Source organism: Ipomoea nil, unplaced genomic scaffold (assembly GCF_001879475.1).
Source record: "Ipomoea nil cultivar Tokyo-kokei standard unplaced genomic scaffold, Asagao_1.1 scaffold1129, whole genome shotgun sequence".
Taxonomy (NCBI): Eukaryota; Viridiplantae; Streptophyta; class Magnoliopsida; order Solanales; family Convolvulaceae; genus Ipomoea; species Ipomoea nil.
In genome coordinates, this window is record NW_017617557.1 from 10,143 (window position 1) to 30,434 (window position 20,292).

Here is a 20,292-nt window from a genome sequence, read left to right on the forward strand (position 1 = left end):
ACAACGAGAGTTGCGCATAGCTTAGGGCACACACAATTGCACCTAACTGTTGCACCTTGAGAAAGGGTAATTTTGTTAGGGAGTTTAATTAATGATTATTGCACATCGAGAGATGGTAGTAGTTAGGAATTTATGATTCTTGTTCTTGTTTTATTGGGTGTTTAAGCCAAGAGAGTGGAAATTCACCAGTGTTAGTGACTACGAGAGTAGCTCGATACACTTGGCATCCTCACACTTGTATGAACCCAGATTTTATATTACATTAGGCTAGGCACTAGGAGATTAAACACTTGAACCCCAGGGATCTTAGTCTCTCTCTATTGTTTTCATTACCCTGAATCATTGCTTTATTTTATTTATTTATTTTATGCAACCATCCAAGTCAATCGTTAGGATTAGCTTCAAAGAATAATTTAGTAGCTAGTGCTTAATACAACCACTTCCCTGTGGATCAATTACCCGATACTCCGGGTATTTATTTGGTTCGAAATATACTACAATCAAATGGATATAACCAAATATATTTTGAAAACTTATTAACGAAAATCACATAATAGAGACACCCATCAATAGATTTGTCTGAGGTTCCTCATACATTGGTGTAAAGCAATTGCAGTGGCTTAGTATTAACACAAGTATTTATTTTTTTTATAACCATTACTTAAGAAATATAGTTGTAAATATTGTTGGATATGTGCGAAAAATAAAACACATCGAAACTTTATAAAAATATTCATAACAAAATATGAAACCTAATTAATTTGATAAAATAATTTGAATAGAAAACACATTATAAATATTAAAAAAGTGACTCTGTTGAAACCATAGGAGGACTCAAAAATATGTAAAACTATGTTAATGCAAAGATTCAAACCCAAGACCTTTCCCATTAACAAACACATGCCCTACAAACTAATCTAACTACTTGTTGACATTGACTAGTTTATTTGTATTAATACTAAAACCTATACTATATATACATACAAAGATTATATATGAGGTGGGGATGGGATGAGGGGGGCAGCTGCCCCCTTTGGCTCCGTCCCTGCATGTAATTATAGCATCATATATAGTTATCATTAAACATGTAAAAGAAAGTAAAGCATACCAAGAGACGAAAGTAATTTATAATTTGATTGGTATATCTCCACTCGCTAAATTAAGCTATAAACCAATAACATTCACATATGAGTGAAATAAATGAAGAAGCTAAGGAGGATACATATAGCTAAACTATAAATATATATACCTTTTATCATTGATAGATTGAAATATGGATCAACTCAAATATGTTTATCATTGCGAGAGCGAAGCTGCCATGAATCATTGAAAACAAATTATTAGGATATGATGAAACGAAATCAAGTTTGGAAAAAAACAAGAGTGAAATAATCAAGTAAGGGAGGGAGACCGACCAGTCTTATGTGTTTCTCAATGACCACCATATTTTCGTTTCCTTGCTCATGTTGCTCTTTTTGAATTTCCTTGGCAGAATCCACCAAAGAAGGAAGACAATAATCCAGCAATTCGATTGATTTCAAATTTGGAATTTCTGCAAACTCAGCTGGAATCTTTACCAGATCCAAACACTTTTTAAGGATTAGGCGCTCAAGATTTGGAAAATGAGAAGCACTTGCTTCCCATTGCTTTAGGTGACAACTGAAGTCAATTTCCAAATAAATCAGCTGGTCGAAATTCTCTTTCTCCAATAGTTCCCACTCTTCACCAATGATGTCACAATTGTTTAACCTTAACACCTCAAGTTTAGGCAACTTGCTAAGAATATTAATTGCCTTCCACTCAAATTTTAATGCCGTAAACATCAACCTCATGAGGTTTTTCAAGCAAACAAGGCGGTTAATATTTGGAATCACATACGGAAAGCGGAATTGACCACGAAGATGCAGACTCTGGAGCTGGTGTGAGTAGGCAAGGTTATTAATGCAATCATCACTCCAACCATCTTTACAACATAGAATCTCTACCTTCTTTAGGTACGGAATATTTGTAACTAATTCTTTTGTGCATTGATCAGGAATCAACCCACAAATGCTCTTCAAGTTTTTATGAAAAAATATGGGAATATCACTCAGACCTCTGTAACTACACAAATATTGTAGTTGTGGGAATTCTAAAAAGCTCATTTTATCAATACTATCAACTAAAAGTGCTTGAAGATTCCAACAACGAAATGGATCTAAAATGGTTGGAGCTCGAATCCATAAGAATGGGTATCTCAAATGGACAAGATTTCCAATCTCACAGCCTAAATTATTATAGAGTACTCTTATTAGACGGCAAAATCTCAATTTTGAACGTCCAGGCACTGAGGAAAAAATGATGGATCTACATTTCTTTAAAGAATATGATGTTTGTCTGTGAAACAATATTGATTGTACTCTTACCCATCGGAAATCTTTCGGAGGGGAACTGGACTCATTATCATAGACAACATGCAAAAGGTTTTCCTTTTCAGCTTCCCTCACACAAAAAGAATGCACTAAATCGTGCATTCTAAATGTCTTTACTTTTCTTCCACATTTACTTGCCTGATTTACAAGAATTAGGCTCCTATCTTTGAGTTCTTGAATATGCCTTCTAGCCACTGCATCAAAGCTCATATCCTCAGATGTCTTTACAAGTCCTTCGGCAACCCATGACCTTACAATTATTTTAACCTGGATATCAAAATCTTCTGGAAATATGCTCAAATATAAAAAACAAGCCTTCAAACTGTGAGGCAAGTGATTGTAACTGGATGAGAGTATCCTTGAGCATTCTTCATCAATTGTTGTTGTTGCAGATGAATTTAGAGCTTCTGCAACATTCTTCAACTCATCTAGCGTATAAAGTTTGGAAAATAAACCTGCAGCCACAACAATTGCCAGAGGCAATCCTTTACATTTCTCAACAATGGGTCTCCCAATCGCCTCAAACTCATCATAGTCAGATTTGCTTGCCTTTTCACAGAATAAATTCCAACTCTCAGTTTGATCTAACAATTGTACTTGATGAGAAAAATCATTATTAGAGCCGATACTAGTAGCCACCTTTGCAAAGCGAGTAGTCAGCAATACTCGACTGCCATTTGCATTATTTGGAAAGCAAGCTTTAATAGAATCCCACGCATCAACGCTCCAAATGTCATCTATCACAACAAAGTATCTTTGATGCAACAGATTTTGGTATAGTTGTTCAGCTAGCTGATCCTCTTCAGTGCTGCTATCCACTACACAACCCCCCATTGATTTAAGAAGATCTTTGAGCATTTGTAACTTATTATGATATTGTGATACAACAACCCAAACTCGCCTGTCAAAGTGGGAGGCAATCGATGGATCATCATAAACTCGTCTAGCTAATGTTGTTTTGCCGATACCTCCCATACCTTGAATGGAGACAATTTCTCGTTGCCTTGATGAATGCTGAATTAGCATCGCCTTTACAATGTGGAACTCATTGTTTTTTCCCACCATTATGGTGCTGCCGTGCAGGGGGTGGGAGTGTGAAGCGTGTTGGTGATGGGAGGAATCCCCCGCCATCGTCGTGACAATTCCTCCATCACCACAACATGTGGTAGAAGCTGCAGCTGCAACAAGTACTGTAGTTGCTTGCCTTCCAATTCCTTGCAAGGCAGCTGTGACACACTCCATCTTCACTTTGGACAACTCTTTCTGTATGGCATCAATGTCTCTTATTGCTCCTTCCAAAATACAACCAAGTTTGAAAGAATGCCAAGTTTCTCCTTGTTGTTTTTCCACAAAAAGATCTGCAGCAATTCCCAAGTCGTCTTCTTCTTCTTCTTCTGCATCAATAGTCCTCTGTGGTTTTTCCATAAAAAGACCTGCTATTCCTGCAAGTAACTCTTCATCTTCCTCTTCCTGATAAAGATGTACGATTTGTAATTCAATTTCATCTTCCACTCGGAAAGCCACATCTCTAAGCTTAATTTCCAAGTCTTTAATAGCTTGGATACCATCCATCCTGTTCTCGTCGAACAGCTCTATAAGATCACCAAGCTTCTGGTGGAGATTTTGGATCAAGTTTTCATTGGCAGGGATGAGTTGGTTTTGTCGTACGATTGGGCGAGGCAGAGGCTGCAAGAACTCAAGCTCAATCGTCCTCACAAGAGAATTTACAGCAACACAAGCCATTCTTCAATTCTTTGATCTGATCTGATCTGAACTAGCTTCTTCTCACTTAGTATGTTTGTGTGTGTAGTAATTATCATCAATTCGCAATTTGCCTTATGGCTCTAAGTGCAATAATTGCAAGACGGAAAGCATTTTTAATTGCAAGAGGCCGGCAGCACTAACTTTTAGTATTTAATTTTATGTTAAAAAATCTGCAACTTAATTGTAAAGATTAATGTTAGATAGATAATGACAGCATATATACATGATATTGTTTAATGTTAAGTGGAATCTTACAGCTCAGATCTATATATGTTGTTTTATTTTATTTTATTTTATTCTGAATGTGTTGTGTTCGTCAAAGCCAAGTAACATGCCATGGTTTGAAATGGTACAAGTAACATTGATTTGGGTTTTGAGACAAGTTGAGGTAGTTGTAAAGTTATTCGGATTCTAAGTTGAGGAAGAAGAATTTTACACTATAATCTCCTCCGGTCCGATCCTTATACTCAATTTCATCTTCTACTCTGAGAGCCACATCGTTGAATTTAGTTTCCAAGTCTTTAATGGCTTGAATAATACCATCCATTCTGTTCTCAGGAAACCAAGCTTTTGGTGGAGAGATTGGATCAACTAATCATTGCCAATAATCAGTCCCTTTTTTTTTTGGTACGATTGGACGAGGCAGAGGTTGCAAGATCTCATGTTCCATATGTTTCGATTTTATTTTCAATCTTGAGTCCTCTTTTTGGAATCTTCAATTATCATGAATTAATTGCTCTTAAAGTTTATTACCGTCCTATCTTTTATTTTATTTTTTTGAAAAGTAAAACCGAAACTACAATTATCATAATTTTACACAGAAAGACATGCAATAAGGGGAGACGAAATACCACACACTTGAACTAGCTTCAGAACCTAAAGTCCGCGTCAAAGCATGAGCATAATGATTTGCTAATTTACCAACATGACGAACTAAAACGTTTCGAATAGTAGAATCTAAAGTGGTCAATAACAAAACCAGAATAAAAATCATCCTGAGAAACATTAACAAAAAATGAAATTGTATGTCTTTCTCAACTCTAGGATGACGTTATTAATACATCTCCATTTAAGCCATGATAGAGCCTCGCAGCAAGCAATAGTTTTTTTTTTTTGAATACTACCTACTCTATATATTACAATGTAGTATCTGTTCAAAACTACTTTCTTAACATAATGAAGAACAATAGATCAATATTGCCACAAGGTCCTTGGCGAGACTAGAGGCCTAGAGAGACATAAGGGTTGGTGTGTGAGCATTAGTCGATTTTCGATTAATAACCAAACCTTCATAATTGATCAAAAATTGATTGATCAATCACAATAATTGATATAACCGAAACATACGATTTTCAGTTCGTTAAATGTAATCGATTTTTTTATTTTTATTTATTTATTTTTTTTTGTAAAACAACTAAATTTATTTTATTTATTTGATTAATGCTAAATGACCAAATTATTAAAGCAAAAACAATATTTTGGTATTTATAACCCATTAAAATTAATGTCCTCATATAATAGTAGACCTGACAATTCGTGTATCGGGTCCGTTAACGGGTCGACACGATATCGACACGAACACGATAAGGTTAAACACGGACATGACATGTTATGGTTAACGGGTTCAAATTTTTAACACAAAAACGAACAAGATTTGTTAACGGGTTGACACGATAGGCATGTTTTGTTAACAGGTTTCAAGTCGTGTCGACATGATATGACACGAAACCCGTTTAAACCCGCTATTTCTATTAATATATTTGAAAAAATAAAATTTAAAGTTAAGTTCTATAAAAAAGAAATAAAACCTACAGTTCAATCTATTAATGAAATTTAAAAATATTCAATTCATAACATTAAAATAACATCCAAAAATCGTAATTAAAGGAGTTCATACTAGTTTTTAGAATAAAATTGAACACAATAAAAATTCAAATTTGAAATTGTTGAACATCAATAATTGGTGCATAGGATCTTGGCCTAATGTAATAAATTCATCCTTAGTCATGTTCATAAAATCTTTTGTAATCTCATTTATGACAATGGTTCTTAGCGGGTTATAAACAGGTTGGGTAAACGGGTTCGTGTTAATGGGTTGACACGATAATATTAACAGGTTAAACGGGTTCTTAATAGGTTTAACGGGTTGACCCGTTAAGACCCGAAGCATAACGGGTCCTTAACGGGTCAACCCGTTAACAACCCGGGACACGTTAAGACTAAACACTAACCCGTTATTTTCGTGTCCAGTTTCGTGTCGTGTTAACGGGTCGTGTCTATAATTGTCAAATCTATATATAATAGTACTTTAGTGGGATATAAATGGACTATATTTATACATTATATCGTTAACAAATACAATGTAATCCAATAGGTCATTAAAATTAATGTAATGGACTGTGGACTTACAAAATGTAAATGAGTTGAGGTTAGATTTTTTTCTTTGAATTAATCTTTAATTTTTCGATCGACTTTCGATTTTTTCTCTTGAAAAATTTGTAACCAATCGAAAAACTGAAATGACCGAATATTTTTTTACCTTAATATCATAAAACGAACCAAAAATTGAAATAGTCAAGTAATTCAATTTATAGTCATCGATTTTTTGGTCGGTTGAGTTTTTTTTTTTTTTTCTCACCCCTACATGAGGGGTAGTTGGGATGTTTTCAGCAATATAGTGATTAATTTGGTAGGTGAATTGCTTCATATGAGAAGAAGCGCCATCCTGGGCAATTTATATCGTGGACCAAGGTCCACATAGCATTTTGGACCTTGGATCAAAACGATGTTGTTTGATGTTTAAGCTTTAACAGACTCCGTAACTTTTCGAGATACATACACATGTTTTCTATTTTACTTATTCTCAAATAAAATACTTACGCTTAATGTACAGAATTGCATAACATGATGTACAGAAATGCAAAACACGAGATACATACACATGTTTTCTATTTTACTTATTCTCAAATCTGATTTATGAAAATAATTTATGTCCTACAGGCACAAAATTTCATAATACAAGACATGAATTCGTAAAATAAGACACACAATATGTTTTGTGTTATACAAATACTAATCAATTTCAGGTACAGAATCCTTACGCTTAATGTACAGAATTGCATAACATGATATACAGAAACGCATGACACGATATACATACACATGTTCTCTATTTTACTTATTCTCAGATCTGATTTATGTAAATAATCTATGTCCTATAGGCACATAATTTCACAATACAAGACATAAATTCGTAAAATAAGACACACAATATGTATTGTGTTATACAACTACTAAACAATTTCAGGTACAGACTCCGTAACATGATGTACAGAAATGCATAAACGATATACATACACATGTTTTACAGTAAAATATATATATAAAAAAAAAAAAAAAAAAAAAAACTTCTGTAACGCGAACTGAACAACATACGATCGCCGTTAAAATTAATGTTCAAAACGATATTGTATAGCACTGTGGACCCTGGTCCACAATATAATGATTGATTAGGGCAAATTTTATTGTGAACCATGGTCCATGTAGTAATGTGGCCCATGAAGTATCATTCTAATTACACTTCAGTTTAATTTGACAATATTGCTCGATTTTTCAGTTTCATTTTCTACACACACTTGTTTCATTATAGTAATACCAAAGTATCATTTTTGTTCTAGTACAGTTTAATTTGACAATATACATTATTGTATGAGCTATATTTTGTAGTTTCATTTTCCACATATCTATATTTTTTTTTTTTTGAAAGCAAAAGAACGCGATGCATTAATGCAAGAAACTTACTGTGTTTTCTTTTGGTTCTCTTGTATAGCTTTGGGGAAGACAAGGTTGGGAATCAAGAGGCAAATGTCTGATAACTATTCATTTTATAGTGGCTCAAAACCTAGGTGAATCAACAATGATTGGTGGATGGAAAAATGGTAAAGGCTTGGCTAGAAAGTGTCTCGGGCAAAGCTCTTGGAGTGGTGTGGTTCACCATACTCTATGGACCATGGCTAGAATTGGTATTTAAGGTAGTTTGGGGTTGAAAGATAATTTTCCCAAAAATGATTTCTTAGACAAACACTTTATTCAGATTCCTCCCGGTCTCACTCAGATAGGTTTCTCAGTTTAAAACTTGGTACGCGAAGTACCCAAAAATTTAGAATTTTGGAATTAAAATAAGTTCCGGTGTTGAATTAATTTAAAATGTAACTCAAAATAATTTATTCAAACACCAATTTATCTCAAAAAATTTTAATGGAGTGAAAATGGCTATTTTAGAATTTCTTAAAATTGGATTTATAAAATTAAATTTTGAGTTGTCACATTCTATCCCCCTTAAAAGAAGTTTCGCCCCGAAACTTAGAAGAAACGAGTAGATCAAATTCTCAAAGGGTAAAAGGAGTTACAACAAAGAGGCTTGGAATTTCTGTTGGAACACTTTTGAAGGTTTAGGAATCTCTGAGTTCTCAACTAACTTAGCTAAAACTTAAGCAACTAGACGCGTAACGAATCTATTAACTGAACTCAAAGGCTTAACTATTTACCTTGATTGAAGCCTCCCGAAGAACCTCCTGGTGGCATGTAGCTAGGATCCCATCCGTAAGGGGTCCATCTTTGCACGTTCTCAATCCCCATTCTTTCCTCCATCACAGCTGCCCTTTGATCAAAATTAGCAAATCCATAGCTAACTTGAGCACTCAGATTATCAAATTGGGTATTGATCATGACATACAAATCCTCGTAGGTGGGTCCTCTAGGTCCACTTATGTATCCTTCTTGTGTTTCTGATTGGGTTGCTGCAACCGGTGCTCCCTAATTAATCATTCACATTCCTTGATCGGTCCCTACATTATTTCCTACACCACTTGCCTCAGATACATGTCCGGATTCAATTCCAACATTCGACCATTTCCTTTGTGGCACATTCAGGCTGACCACAAGTGCAATCCTTTCATCCATAGGCTTCTTGGCAACGTCTGCCAGGCTTAGGTATTTGTTGTCGGTGGTTTGGTATAGCTCATAGTACCGCAGATTGGTGGCATTCAAAGCCGTCCTGGTGGTCCTTTGTATCCTCTCTCCTCTCTCGGGAAAATTCATCTTTGTAAAAACCCAACTCAACATCATACCATAAGGCAAGTGTTTCTTGTTTTTCGACTTAGAATAGGACATGTGCTTGAGGATTAAAACTGGCAGATTTATCGCGTGTCCAAACCTCAACAAGAAAGCAATAGTGCAAGTCCAACTACCAATCTCAGTGGAGTTGTTCCTACGTGGGAATAAACACTCCTCTATCAACAATACTAACAATTTCTTCTCGCCGTTCAGCGTGGGTCTCTCAGGTTTGTATTCCTTAGGGAACTCCTCCCTACTACCAGTCATATATCTCAGGTACTCATGGTATGTCAACCTCTCATGGGTAATCCAATCATCCCAGTCATAAGTGTCCAATCCGTCTAACGGTAAATTAAACCAATTAGACAACTTTTGTGGTGTCAATTCAATTTTTGTACCTCTCACATTAGAGGTAATCATAGTCACCCCCTTCTTATGCTTTGTGGACAAATTTTCATAAAACTCAATCACAAAATCCGGATAGATTTCTTCCTGAATCCTTAAGAATTTCCCCAACAATCCTCGACTTTCCAGTATACTATTAAAATCCTCAGAAAAATACTCAGGAAAATAAGTTTTACCTCCAATCACAGTGTAAGTAGGGCCTTCATGACTAGTTCCTTCCACTTGTTGCTTTCCTTTTGCCATTGTAGTCCGTAGCTCTTGACTTGAACTTGCTTGAATTGAAGTAGATGACTCAAATAATATTTTTCTTATGCTTAGGATAGCTTGTAGGGTGCACTTTTGAACTTTCTTGGATTAGAGATGGTGTTTTGGAAAAGATATGTTTTTATTGGAGTTGAGGCAGTGAGCTACGCCAAAGGGAAGAGGAAGAAGATGCTTTGAACACAATTGTTTTGGGAGAGAATCTGATAGAGGCTAAGGGTTTTGGGCGGGGCTTGGCAGTGGCTCTCCTTGGGCTCCGGTTCGAAGGTCCGGTGTCAGCGCTTGCTGACACGGCCTCAGGTCATGGACCATTACGTGGTCCGTGACCACGTCCCGTGCAACGGAACGGGGTCCGTCCCCTTCCATGGGCTAGACCTGCCTCCAGGTCGGGTAATCGGGTTTGACCCGATTCGACCCCAATTTGCAATCGGTCCTCCGACTTTGTCAAATCTTCAAATTGGGTCAGAATTGAATGTAGTCCTCGACTTTAATAAATCCAGATTCTTAGTCAATCCTTTGACTTTTAAATTCCTTCCGGGAATTGCTTGTCCCAACTCAAACTTAAATTAGATTCTTATCCAATTCTTCTCTCGTCACTTTTTTCTCTTTCTCGTTTTTACTTCTACTTCGGGAACTAACTCTTCTAGTTAAACTTTAATCGTTTCCTAACGATTTTACTCTTACTTACATCCACTTTTATTCTTATGATCTCTTGTTCGTTTATTCTTGGCATTCTTGCCGATACTTTCTCTAAAGCACTTCTAATTAACTCTTAAATTCTTAAAATCTTAGACTAAGCACAACTTGCAACAAATTTTCTCAAGCATACACAACCCAATCAAATATTCATGTAATTACATTATGATGAGCCAAATTGTATTTAGGAACACCAAGTGTTAGGATTCAAAGGGAGTTTAAAGCAGCAAGCCTTTTATACTGACATCATGATGAAGTCATCAAGTAGCAAGAGTTTGTAGTAGTACAAATATACTATGTAGTAAGACTACAAGTCTACAACAACATGAGTTTGGAGGATGATGTAATTACTTACATCATCAAAGAACAAGAACAATAAGTGCCTGTTTGGTTGGAAGTAGTTTAACTATAGTTGAATTGCAATTTAATGGGAGCCACAATTACGCAGTTTGGTTGGAGGGAATTGCAATCCCTCCAAATGCTGAATTAGAATTCATACCCTCCACCAAAGAATTGTAATTCGGTGGTCAATGGGAGAAAAAAAGAGAGTGTGAAGACAATTTTGTCCCTCTTAAATTATTATTATTAGTACATAAGGGCATTTTAGTAATTGTATTACTTATTCCCTTTCAATTACATGCCTTATTCCTGCATACCAAACACTGTAATTTGAATTCCTACTTTATTCCCACCTGCATACCAAACAATGTAATTTGAATTCCTACTTTATTCCCACCTTATTATTTCTCCACCGAATTACAATTCCTTTTCCCCCCAAATTCCTTCCTTCCAACCAAATGCCCCGTAAGTGTTAAAGATAGCAAGAGTTGTAGACAACAGATCCTTGGTAGCAGCAAGACTTTTTACCAAGCAGCATAAGTCTATAGATAGGATGATGTAAGACTCACAATGTCAACTTCAATGTTCTCAATGAGCAAAGGAGAAGATACACATAAGATATATTAGTTGACAACAAACATTCAAACATTAAAAAGCTCATATTCAGCATTCATCAAGTTCATAAGAGACTTTAAGATCAAAGTTCATCTAGTTCTTTAGTCTTTTAGTTGGGGAATCATTTCAACCTATGTGTTGAAACTATTATTCTCTACAATGGGTAGATAGAGGAAGAGTAGTGGCTTGTTGTTGAGATTAACAAGAACATGAAAAATAATAATGGTTGAAAGTAAAGAAGACAAGATTTACGTGGTTCGACAATGTACCTACATCCACGGGAGTGAAATTATTCTTTTATTATTTGTGATGGTGATCCAGGTGATGAGATACATTCAATATATTTATAGGCATCTAATCTCCCTTTCACTCCTATTCCTTATATGAGACAAACTCATATTCCTAACGTAAAACCCCACTTTTCTTAAACATAATTACAGTTCTAAAACCAAAATCAAGATAAACTAAGCAGCGGATAAAGAACTTAAATAATAAACTAGTGGGAATGTCACCGCTACAACCACCTCTCCACGGTGATTGCACAGGCTAAGGATGGAACTAAATCATTAAACCAAACTAACATTCAAATTTCTTAACTTAAAGTCATTTGGGGGAAAAACACCCCGATGTCTATCATCAAACATGAATATCATAAGTCTACAATCCATCATCAAAACATCATAATAATAAAGAGAGTTTAGACTATTAGATCTACTAAACTATTCTAACTCGATCACCCCTTCAAACGCTGGGCCCACCTGAAAGGGGTTTTGCAAAACAACACGTAGACAAGTAGGAAAACATCCGTTAGCATGAAGCTAAGTATAACCACACTCAACCCTGTAAAGTACTACAATATATACTTTGGAAAAGCATTTGATCACAAACTCAATAAAACAATCTCAACACTTAGACAACTTTAGATACATCACAGACTTTCTATATGCTCGCAACCTATAATATCAACATGCATGCTTCAAATATAAATAACTCATCAATATGAATATTCCAACATATATTTCTCATAACAAAACTCATCATAACGAACTCAGGTCATCAAGCAATTGCATGCTATCAATCAATACGAAATTATCTTCATGCTTTCAAGTTCTCATCATGCAAACTAGATATATAAGGCATCAAAATGCAACTAAAGCAATCATGCTCAATATATAATCTCGGTTAATCATTCTCATTATGTAATCTAGTGCAAGCATTCTCGTTATGCAATCCCGTGCAATACTATACTCAAATGCAATCTCGTGCAGACATTATTATTATGCAATCTCGTGCAATACTATAAGTATACTCAAACACTCGTTTGTAAAATAGAATACTTTTCTGTGGAGGTTTCTTAGAGCCACAAGGACTCGCTTGCTTTCTTTTCTTAGAGTCGCAATGACTCGCTTTCTTTCTTTCTTTTCTTAGAGTCGCAATGACTCGCTTTCTTTACAAATGGACGAGATAGGAACTTCACCGTATCGTGAACGAACCTATCCGGGCATGGCGTCTAGCCGGCCTAATACTCATTTCGTCCACCGAACCACTCTCTTGGTTCTATGCTCAAACTCTGTGGAATCAGGTATCGAACTATTAGCGTGCACACCCCTGACCAGGATTCCAAGCCTAGCGGGCAGTTTCCAACCTTGTAACGTGGGAATACGCGGCGTTACATAAACTGGGACCGCAATGTCCATATCTTTCTTCCGAGAGGACGTAGTCCAAACAGGTCCTCCAAAACAAGATTTTCCTCACCATAGATATATATAGATATATCGCTCATGCATCTCATATATGCAACACTTAACTTATGCAAAAGACATGCACATACTTCTCAATTCATTCTCAAAGACAAGATAAAGATGCTCTACGTGGAATGAGATTTTTTGGAATATAATACTTAGGCTCACGTTGGCCACTTATGCACTTTTAAAACATGATTTACTTGGAATGCAATTCACTGTACAACATGCTTCAAATTTATATATCACAGGGATCTCTCAGGAACACAATATCATTCTTGGTTTGTAACATATCAAACTCTGTATATTTCTACCATCAAAATAGACTTCGAATTCCATTGAACATACAACACATTCTACTCATGCTTTTCTAACAATTCTTAATCACAAAGTGTTCATGCTTCTCTATTCAATACACAATTAGCATCAGGAGGATAAAACAAAGCAATTCCCAAAACAGTGAACTCAAATATCATTACTGTGAAGCATTTCATCACAAATTCTACCATAACATGCTCATTCTTAATCCAAATTCAACGAAATCAAAGCCCAAACGTGCGTCAAGACGGCCCCGAGGTATCGAGCCACAAGGGCCCATGACACCTGGTCCGAAACGACACGTAGCTGAGCCACAAGGGCCCAACCACTGCACAGGAGCATCTCACAGTCCATGGGGCGGGGCTCATCAAGGCCCGCCCCCTCAAGACGCTGACTTGCTGGCCCTAGGTGTAACACCCCGTGTTACGACCCCTAAAACCAATTAATCATTTAATCATTTACCCAAAAGAAAGGATTAAATTCCAATAATTAATTAGGAAAAGGCCCACCATAGTCCATAGGCCCTTATCCTTAAACCCAATCCCCTAGTCCTAGAAGGAATAGAACTAGCCCTAATTAGGGACCCTTAAGTATATAAATAGGGGGCATAGGAGGCACCTAGAACCCACACCACAATAATCTCTCACCACACAAGAAGTTCCAAGAATCCCCCTAGGAGAAATCAAGAAAGAAGGAATCTTAAAGAAAGACCCTTCATAGCCAAGGAAATTAATTAAGGCTAAGAGGTAACCCATGTCTCAACAAAACCTATTTTCCTTGCTATAATTATCTTCTTTGGCTTCCTCTCTACACTTGTGTCTTGATGAATCATTTATGATATTGATGATTGTGAGATGATTTTACGTGTGATCTTGATGATCTTGATGATGATAAGAGGTTCTTGATGATCTTGTGATATTCTTGATGAATCTTGATGTTTCTTGATGTTAAAAGATGAACCACGATTTTGATAATTTGAATACGATTAGAGCCCTAGGTTAAAATTGGGGATTTCGTATTGTGTTATTCTTGACATAATTGGGTGGGATTTCGCATGTTCGGGTGTTGATTATGTTTAGAAGTCATGATAGGATATGTGCTATATGATTCTTGCTTTTGATTCGTTAATTGTCTACGTGGTGTCATCAATTGCATTTAAAAGTGTCTAAGCATGGTTTCGGGTTCCACAACGGATCCCGGGACGTTTATTTTGATAAAGAGTCAGTGGGAGGTAGGTGGGGGTAGGGGGACCTGCCACCTACCCGCTGCCCGAGAAGGACGTCGCCGGCAGCGGTCAGGCGACTGCCCGCCGGGCACCCGCTGCCCGGAGACTTGTCGCAGGCGGGTGGTCCTCCACCCACCGGCTACCCGCTGGAATTTGCCCAACTTGGGACTTCGGCTTCCCCGTTTGATGTTTCCCCGACCCTCGTGGTGTCCCAACGGACTCCGCTTATCGTGCCTAAGTCTAGTTTGATGTTTCGGGTACCGTTCGTAAGATAAATGAGTCTTATATATCGCATGTTAGTTGAATTGGTATCCCATTGGCCTAGGTGAAAGAAGTATGAACCCCTTAGGATTATTCCTAGTATGTGAATGACTATGCATAGGTTTCATTATACGTTTTCTCCTCTCTCCCAATGTTTTAATGTGGGTTGCATGTGCTTGCTATGAGTTATGTGTGCATGATACCCCAATTTGGTTGCGATTGGTTATTCCTGAGCTGCGGTTCAGAAGCTGGCTGCGGTCAGAATTACACTCTCGGGCTGCGGTCCACCGTTTGGTTACGATCAAACGTTTTACATGAGCTGCGGTTCATATTCCTGGCTGTGGTCAGATGATCACTTTTGGGCTGCGGTCCACCGTTTGGTTGCGATCAAACGTTTTACATGAGCTGCGGTTCATATTCCTGGCTGCGGTCAGATGATCACTCTTGGGCTGCGGTCCACTGTTTGGTTGCGATCAAACATTATGATGAGCTGCGGTTCATCGGTCGGTTGCGATCGACCCCTTCATATTGTGATACGAGGCAGGGTGCTGCGGGGCCGTGTCAGAGCTATATGCGCTGACCCTCATGTATGGGCATGCGATTGGTCCTGTGGCGCCACCAAAGTATGCTTGTGTGATGAGATAAGAATTGAATGATGACGTGAACGAGATGAAGTGGATTTATGACCATAGGATATATGCTAGTATCTTTATATGCTTGGTTATAACTGCTGAATGTGCTTATCCCTATCTGTCGAGTCTATTCCTGGTTTTAAAACTAGTGTCTCTTAAGTATATATCTTCCTGCTTCAAAATGATTTTCGTATATCTATATATATATCTATCTATAATGTATTTCAATGCGTTGGAGTGGGTTACCGGCATCTCTCGCTGAACAGATATATTTGGCTTTCAGGCACAGGCGAGTAGATCCCAGAGCGCGCTAGAAGATCGTGGATTAGATAGATAGTCTTTCCTTTCGGCCTACGTGCCATAATGATGTATTGAGGATATTAGTTAGTTTAGCCTGTGCATCTGAGTTCTCCAGCTCAGATATGGCATAACACCCCGTACACTTGTGATTAGTATTACTCTGGTTGGGATTTTATGAGCAATTGCCTTTATTATATAAGCTTTAAAAGTTTCAAAATTTCGGGGTGTTACACTAGGCAACGGCCCTCTCCTAGGGACGTTCCCTAGGCCGGGCTAGCCACGGCTCTAGCTAACGGTCCCCTTGTTGGGCCATTGGCTGGGGCCGATGCCTCTACTGGTGCACACTGCTTGTGCACCAGATGATTTCTTTTCATCTGTTAAGCATTTTTAGGCAAATCTAACACATCCAAAACATCAACAACACATCATAGGCAAGTAATAGATCACTTAATAGCTCAAACACTTCAAGAATCTAGCATTTCTACTCATTTCTATCCATAAAACAATGGCTTCACAGAGCCAAACATAAGATGGAAGTCCATGGGGTTATACCTTTGTAGACTTCTTCTTCTTGTTGGGATTCATCCTTCCCAAGTCAGCTGCTACCCCCTTCACCACCTAGACTCCACAAACAAACCACACAAAAACTCTTAAGAACTTGAACCTCAGAGATAGAAGGATAAGGAATGGAACCTAGATGAAAAATGGATGAATGGATGAGATCAAACCTAAGAAACTTACTGTGTTTTCTTTTGGTTCTCTTGCATAGCTTTGGGGAAGACAAGGTTGGGAATCAAGAGGCAAATGTCTGATAACTATTCATTTTATAGTGGCTCAAAACCCGAGGTGAATCAACAATGATTGGTGGAGGGCAAAATGGTAAAGGCTTGGCTAGAAAGTGTCTCAGGCAAAGCTCTTGGAGTGGTGTGGTTCACCATACTCCATGGACCATGGCTAGAATTGATATTTAAGGTAGTTTGGGGTTGAAAGATAATTTTCCCAAAAATGATTTCTTAGACAAACACTTTATTCAGATTCCTCCCGGTTTCACTCAGATAGGTTTCTCAGTTTAAAACTTGGTACGCGAAGTACACGAAAATTTAGGATTTTGGAATTAAAATAAGTTCCAGTGTTGAATTAATTTGAAATGTAACTCAAAATAATTTATTCAAACACCAATTTATCTCAAAAAATTTTAATGGAGTGAAAATGGCTATTTTAGAATTTCTTAAAATTAGATTTATAAAATTAAATTTTGGGTTGTCACACCTAATCCCTATATGAGACAAACACAACAAATCTCCAGCTTGGGGAATATGCTCTCTAGGAGAAAAAGATAACTCAACAAATCTTCACCTTGGCGAATATGCCATTTAGGAGAAAGTACTTATTTAACCATCTTCACCTTCGCAAATATGCCCTCTAGGAGAAAAGACTCAACTCATAGTCTCCTTGGATTAGGACCACCATGTTCATTTAAAATCTGGAAACACCCAACAAGTCCAAACAATGTTTGAACTTGTCACTAGTAACTGCCTTTGTCAACATGTCTGCTGCATTCTCACTTGTATGAATTTTCTGCAACAAAATCTCACCAGAAACAATCAACTCTCTAACCTTATGAAACCTTACATCAATATGTTTGGTTCTGGCATGATATACTTGATTTTTAGCTAAGAAGATGGCACTTTGATTGTCACAGTGTAATTGAACTCCATCTTGCTCAATACCTAACTCCTTAATCAAACCTGAAAGCCACAAAGCCTCTTTAGCTGCCTCAGTCACAGCCATATATTCTGCTTCAGTTGTAGGCAAAGCTATAATAGACTGAACTGATGATCTCCAGCAAATAGGACCACCCCCAAGAGTAAAAACATACCTTGTTGTAGAACGTCTATTATCCACGTCACCAACATAATCAGAATCCACATATCCCATGAGTACAAGTTCATTCTGTTGACTCCCAAATACAATACCATTCCCCATAGTGCCCCTTAAGTACCGAAGAATCCATTTAACTGCCTCCCAATGCTGCTTCCCAGGTTTAGACATGTACTTACTAACTTGGCTAACATCATGAGCCAAATCAGGTCGAGTACAAACCATTGCATACATTAAACAGTCAACTGCACTAGCATAAGGAACCTTTGCCATATTTTCAATCTCACTAACTGTTTGAGGACACTGACTAGATGAGAGTTTAAAATGATTAGCCAAAGGGGTACTAACCGGTATAGACTTACTCATCACCTGTCAAGAATTTTCTCTATATAACTCTGTTGAGTTAGCCACAACTTTCTTGCACCTCTATCCCTATAAATTTCCATGCCAAGAATTTTCTGTGCAACTCTTAAGTCTTTCATATCAAATTCCTTACCCAACAAAACTTTCAATGCAGTGATATCATTCATACTCTTAGCAGCAATCAACATATCATCCACATACCGTAACAGAAAAATAAAAGAACCATCACCAAGGCTTTTAACATAGACACAATGAGAGTTGAATTATCTGAACAGTTAAAACTGAATGAGAATACATCAGAAATAAAAGATAACTTGACATGAAACTCTCATATCTAATAGAGAGCTCAGGTCAACTAAATCTAAACCACACAAATAAAGAAATATAAAACTATATACTATAACATTTATTAACACACCCCCTCAAGCTCAAGGGTGGTGCGAGACGACATTGAGCTTGTCGCGAAGAAACGTGAACCTGGGTCCCGTGAGTGGTTTAGTAAAGATGTCTGCAAGCTGGTCCTTCGTAGAGACAAAGTTGACGACGAATTCTCCAGAGGCCACTTTATCCCGGACAAAGTGATAATCAATCTCGACGTGTTTGGTCCTGGCATGAAACACGGGATTGGCACAAAGATAAGTTTCCCCAAGGTTGTCACACCAAAGAGTAGCTGGCTCGGAAGAGTGAAGTCCTAGTTCACGAAGCAGCGACACAACCCAAGTAACCTCTGCAGAAACATCAGCAAGGGCTTTGTACTCAGCTTCTGTGGATGACCGAGCTACCGTTCGTTGCTTTCTGGATAACCAGGATATTAGGTTAGAACCAAGAAATACTGCATAGCCACTAGTGCTCTTCCTGTCAATCGGGCAACCTGCCCAGTCAGAGTCTGAGAAAGCATGTATGGCTGTTGACGTTGATGAAGTAATACGCAAGCCATAACTGATAGTGCCTTTTATGTAGCGTAACACCCGTTTTTCCATGGCCCAATGCTCATCTGTCGGTGAATGCATGAACTGACACAGGCGATTCACAGCATAGGACAAATCCGGGCGTGTGACCGTTTAGTACTGCAGTGCCCCAACAATACGCCGGTAGTGTGTTGGGTTGTCATAAGAAGTTGCTGTAGAGACGGCTGATGTTGTGACTGATGCCGGTGTGGTGAGGGATTTTCCGTCAAGCATCCCAGCACGATTCAGTAGGTCTGTCATGTACCGCCGTTGAGAGAGAATGAACCCACTATCTGTAGATATGGTCTCGATTCCCAAAAAGAAGCCCGGTTTGCCCAAGTCTCAGATTTTAAAGGTAGATTCCAGACGCTGTAGTAAGGTGTTGATTAATAGTGCATCATTCCCCATCATGATGATGTCATCAACGTAGACCAGCAAAAACACCCGAGATGCGCCTGTCGTGTAGTGAAACAAAGAGACATCTGTTTTTGACGAGGCAAACCCTGCAAGGAGTAAGAAATCATGTAGCCTTTTGAACCAAGCCCGTGGGGCCTGCTTCAAACCATATAGTGAGCACTGCAGAAGGCATACGTGATCCGGGTGAGCTGGATCTTCGTAACCAGGCGGCTGCTTCATGTACACAGTCTTGGCTAAGTGCCCATTTAGGAAGGCATTATGCACGTCTAACTGACGCATCGTCCAGTTGGATGAAATAGCAAGAGAAAAGAGCAGCCGTACAGTGGTCAGCTTAACCACCGGGCTATAGGTGTCGAAGAAATCCTCGCCTGCTACCTGGTTGAACCCTTTGGCTACCAGACGGGCTTTATAGCGCTCAACTGAACCATCAGCTGTGCGTTTGGTGCGGAACACCCATTTGCAGCCAATAATGTTCATGTGGGGTTCTGGAGCAACCAAACGCCAAGTGTTGTTGTGAAGAAGCGCATTGAACTCCTGGTCTATGGCCTCTCGCCACTGTGGATGGCTAACAGCCTGGGAATAACACGTAGGATCAGTTGT

At 38.1% G+C, this 20,292-nt stretch overlaps 1 protein-coding gene across 1 annotated transcript; it reads right to left on the minus strand.

The window, feature by feature from the left end:
- Nucleotides 1–1,249: 1,249 nt before the first annotated feature.
- LOC109183478 (putative late blight resistance protein homolog R1A-3) lies at nucleotides 1,250–4,154 on the minus strand. Its single transcript, XM_019333583.1, has 3 exons — nucleotides 3,022–4,154; nucleotides 1,416–1,722; nucleotides 1,250–1,313 (listed from the first exon to the last, which is right to left on the minus strand). Exons 1-3 carry the CDS (start codon nucleotides 4,152–4,154, stop codon nucleotides 1,284–1,286), a joined length of 1,470 nt encoding a protein of 489 aa, XP_019189128.1. The 3' UTR covers nucleotides 1,250–1,283.
- Nucleotides 4,155–20,292: the final 16,138 nt, after the last annotated feature.

Bases quoted from the DNA above. Each gene is read 5' to 3' on its own strand.
- LOC109183478 (XM_019333583.1), bottom strand. From the start codon at position 4,154: ATGGCTTGTGTTGCTGTAAATTCTCTTGTGAGGACGATTGAGCTTGAG. The intron at 1,723-3,021 runs TTTTTCTCATCA...CATCATTGGTGA, and splicing joins AGTATCGGCTCTAATAATGA to AGAGTGGGAACTATTGGAGA. The intron at 1,314-1,415 runs GTCGGTCTCCCT...GATTCATGGCAG, and splicing joins TTGAGAAACACATAAGACTG to CTTCGCTCTCGCAATGATAA.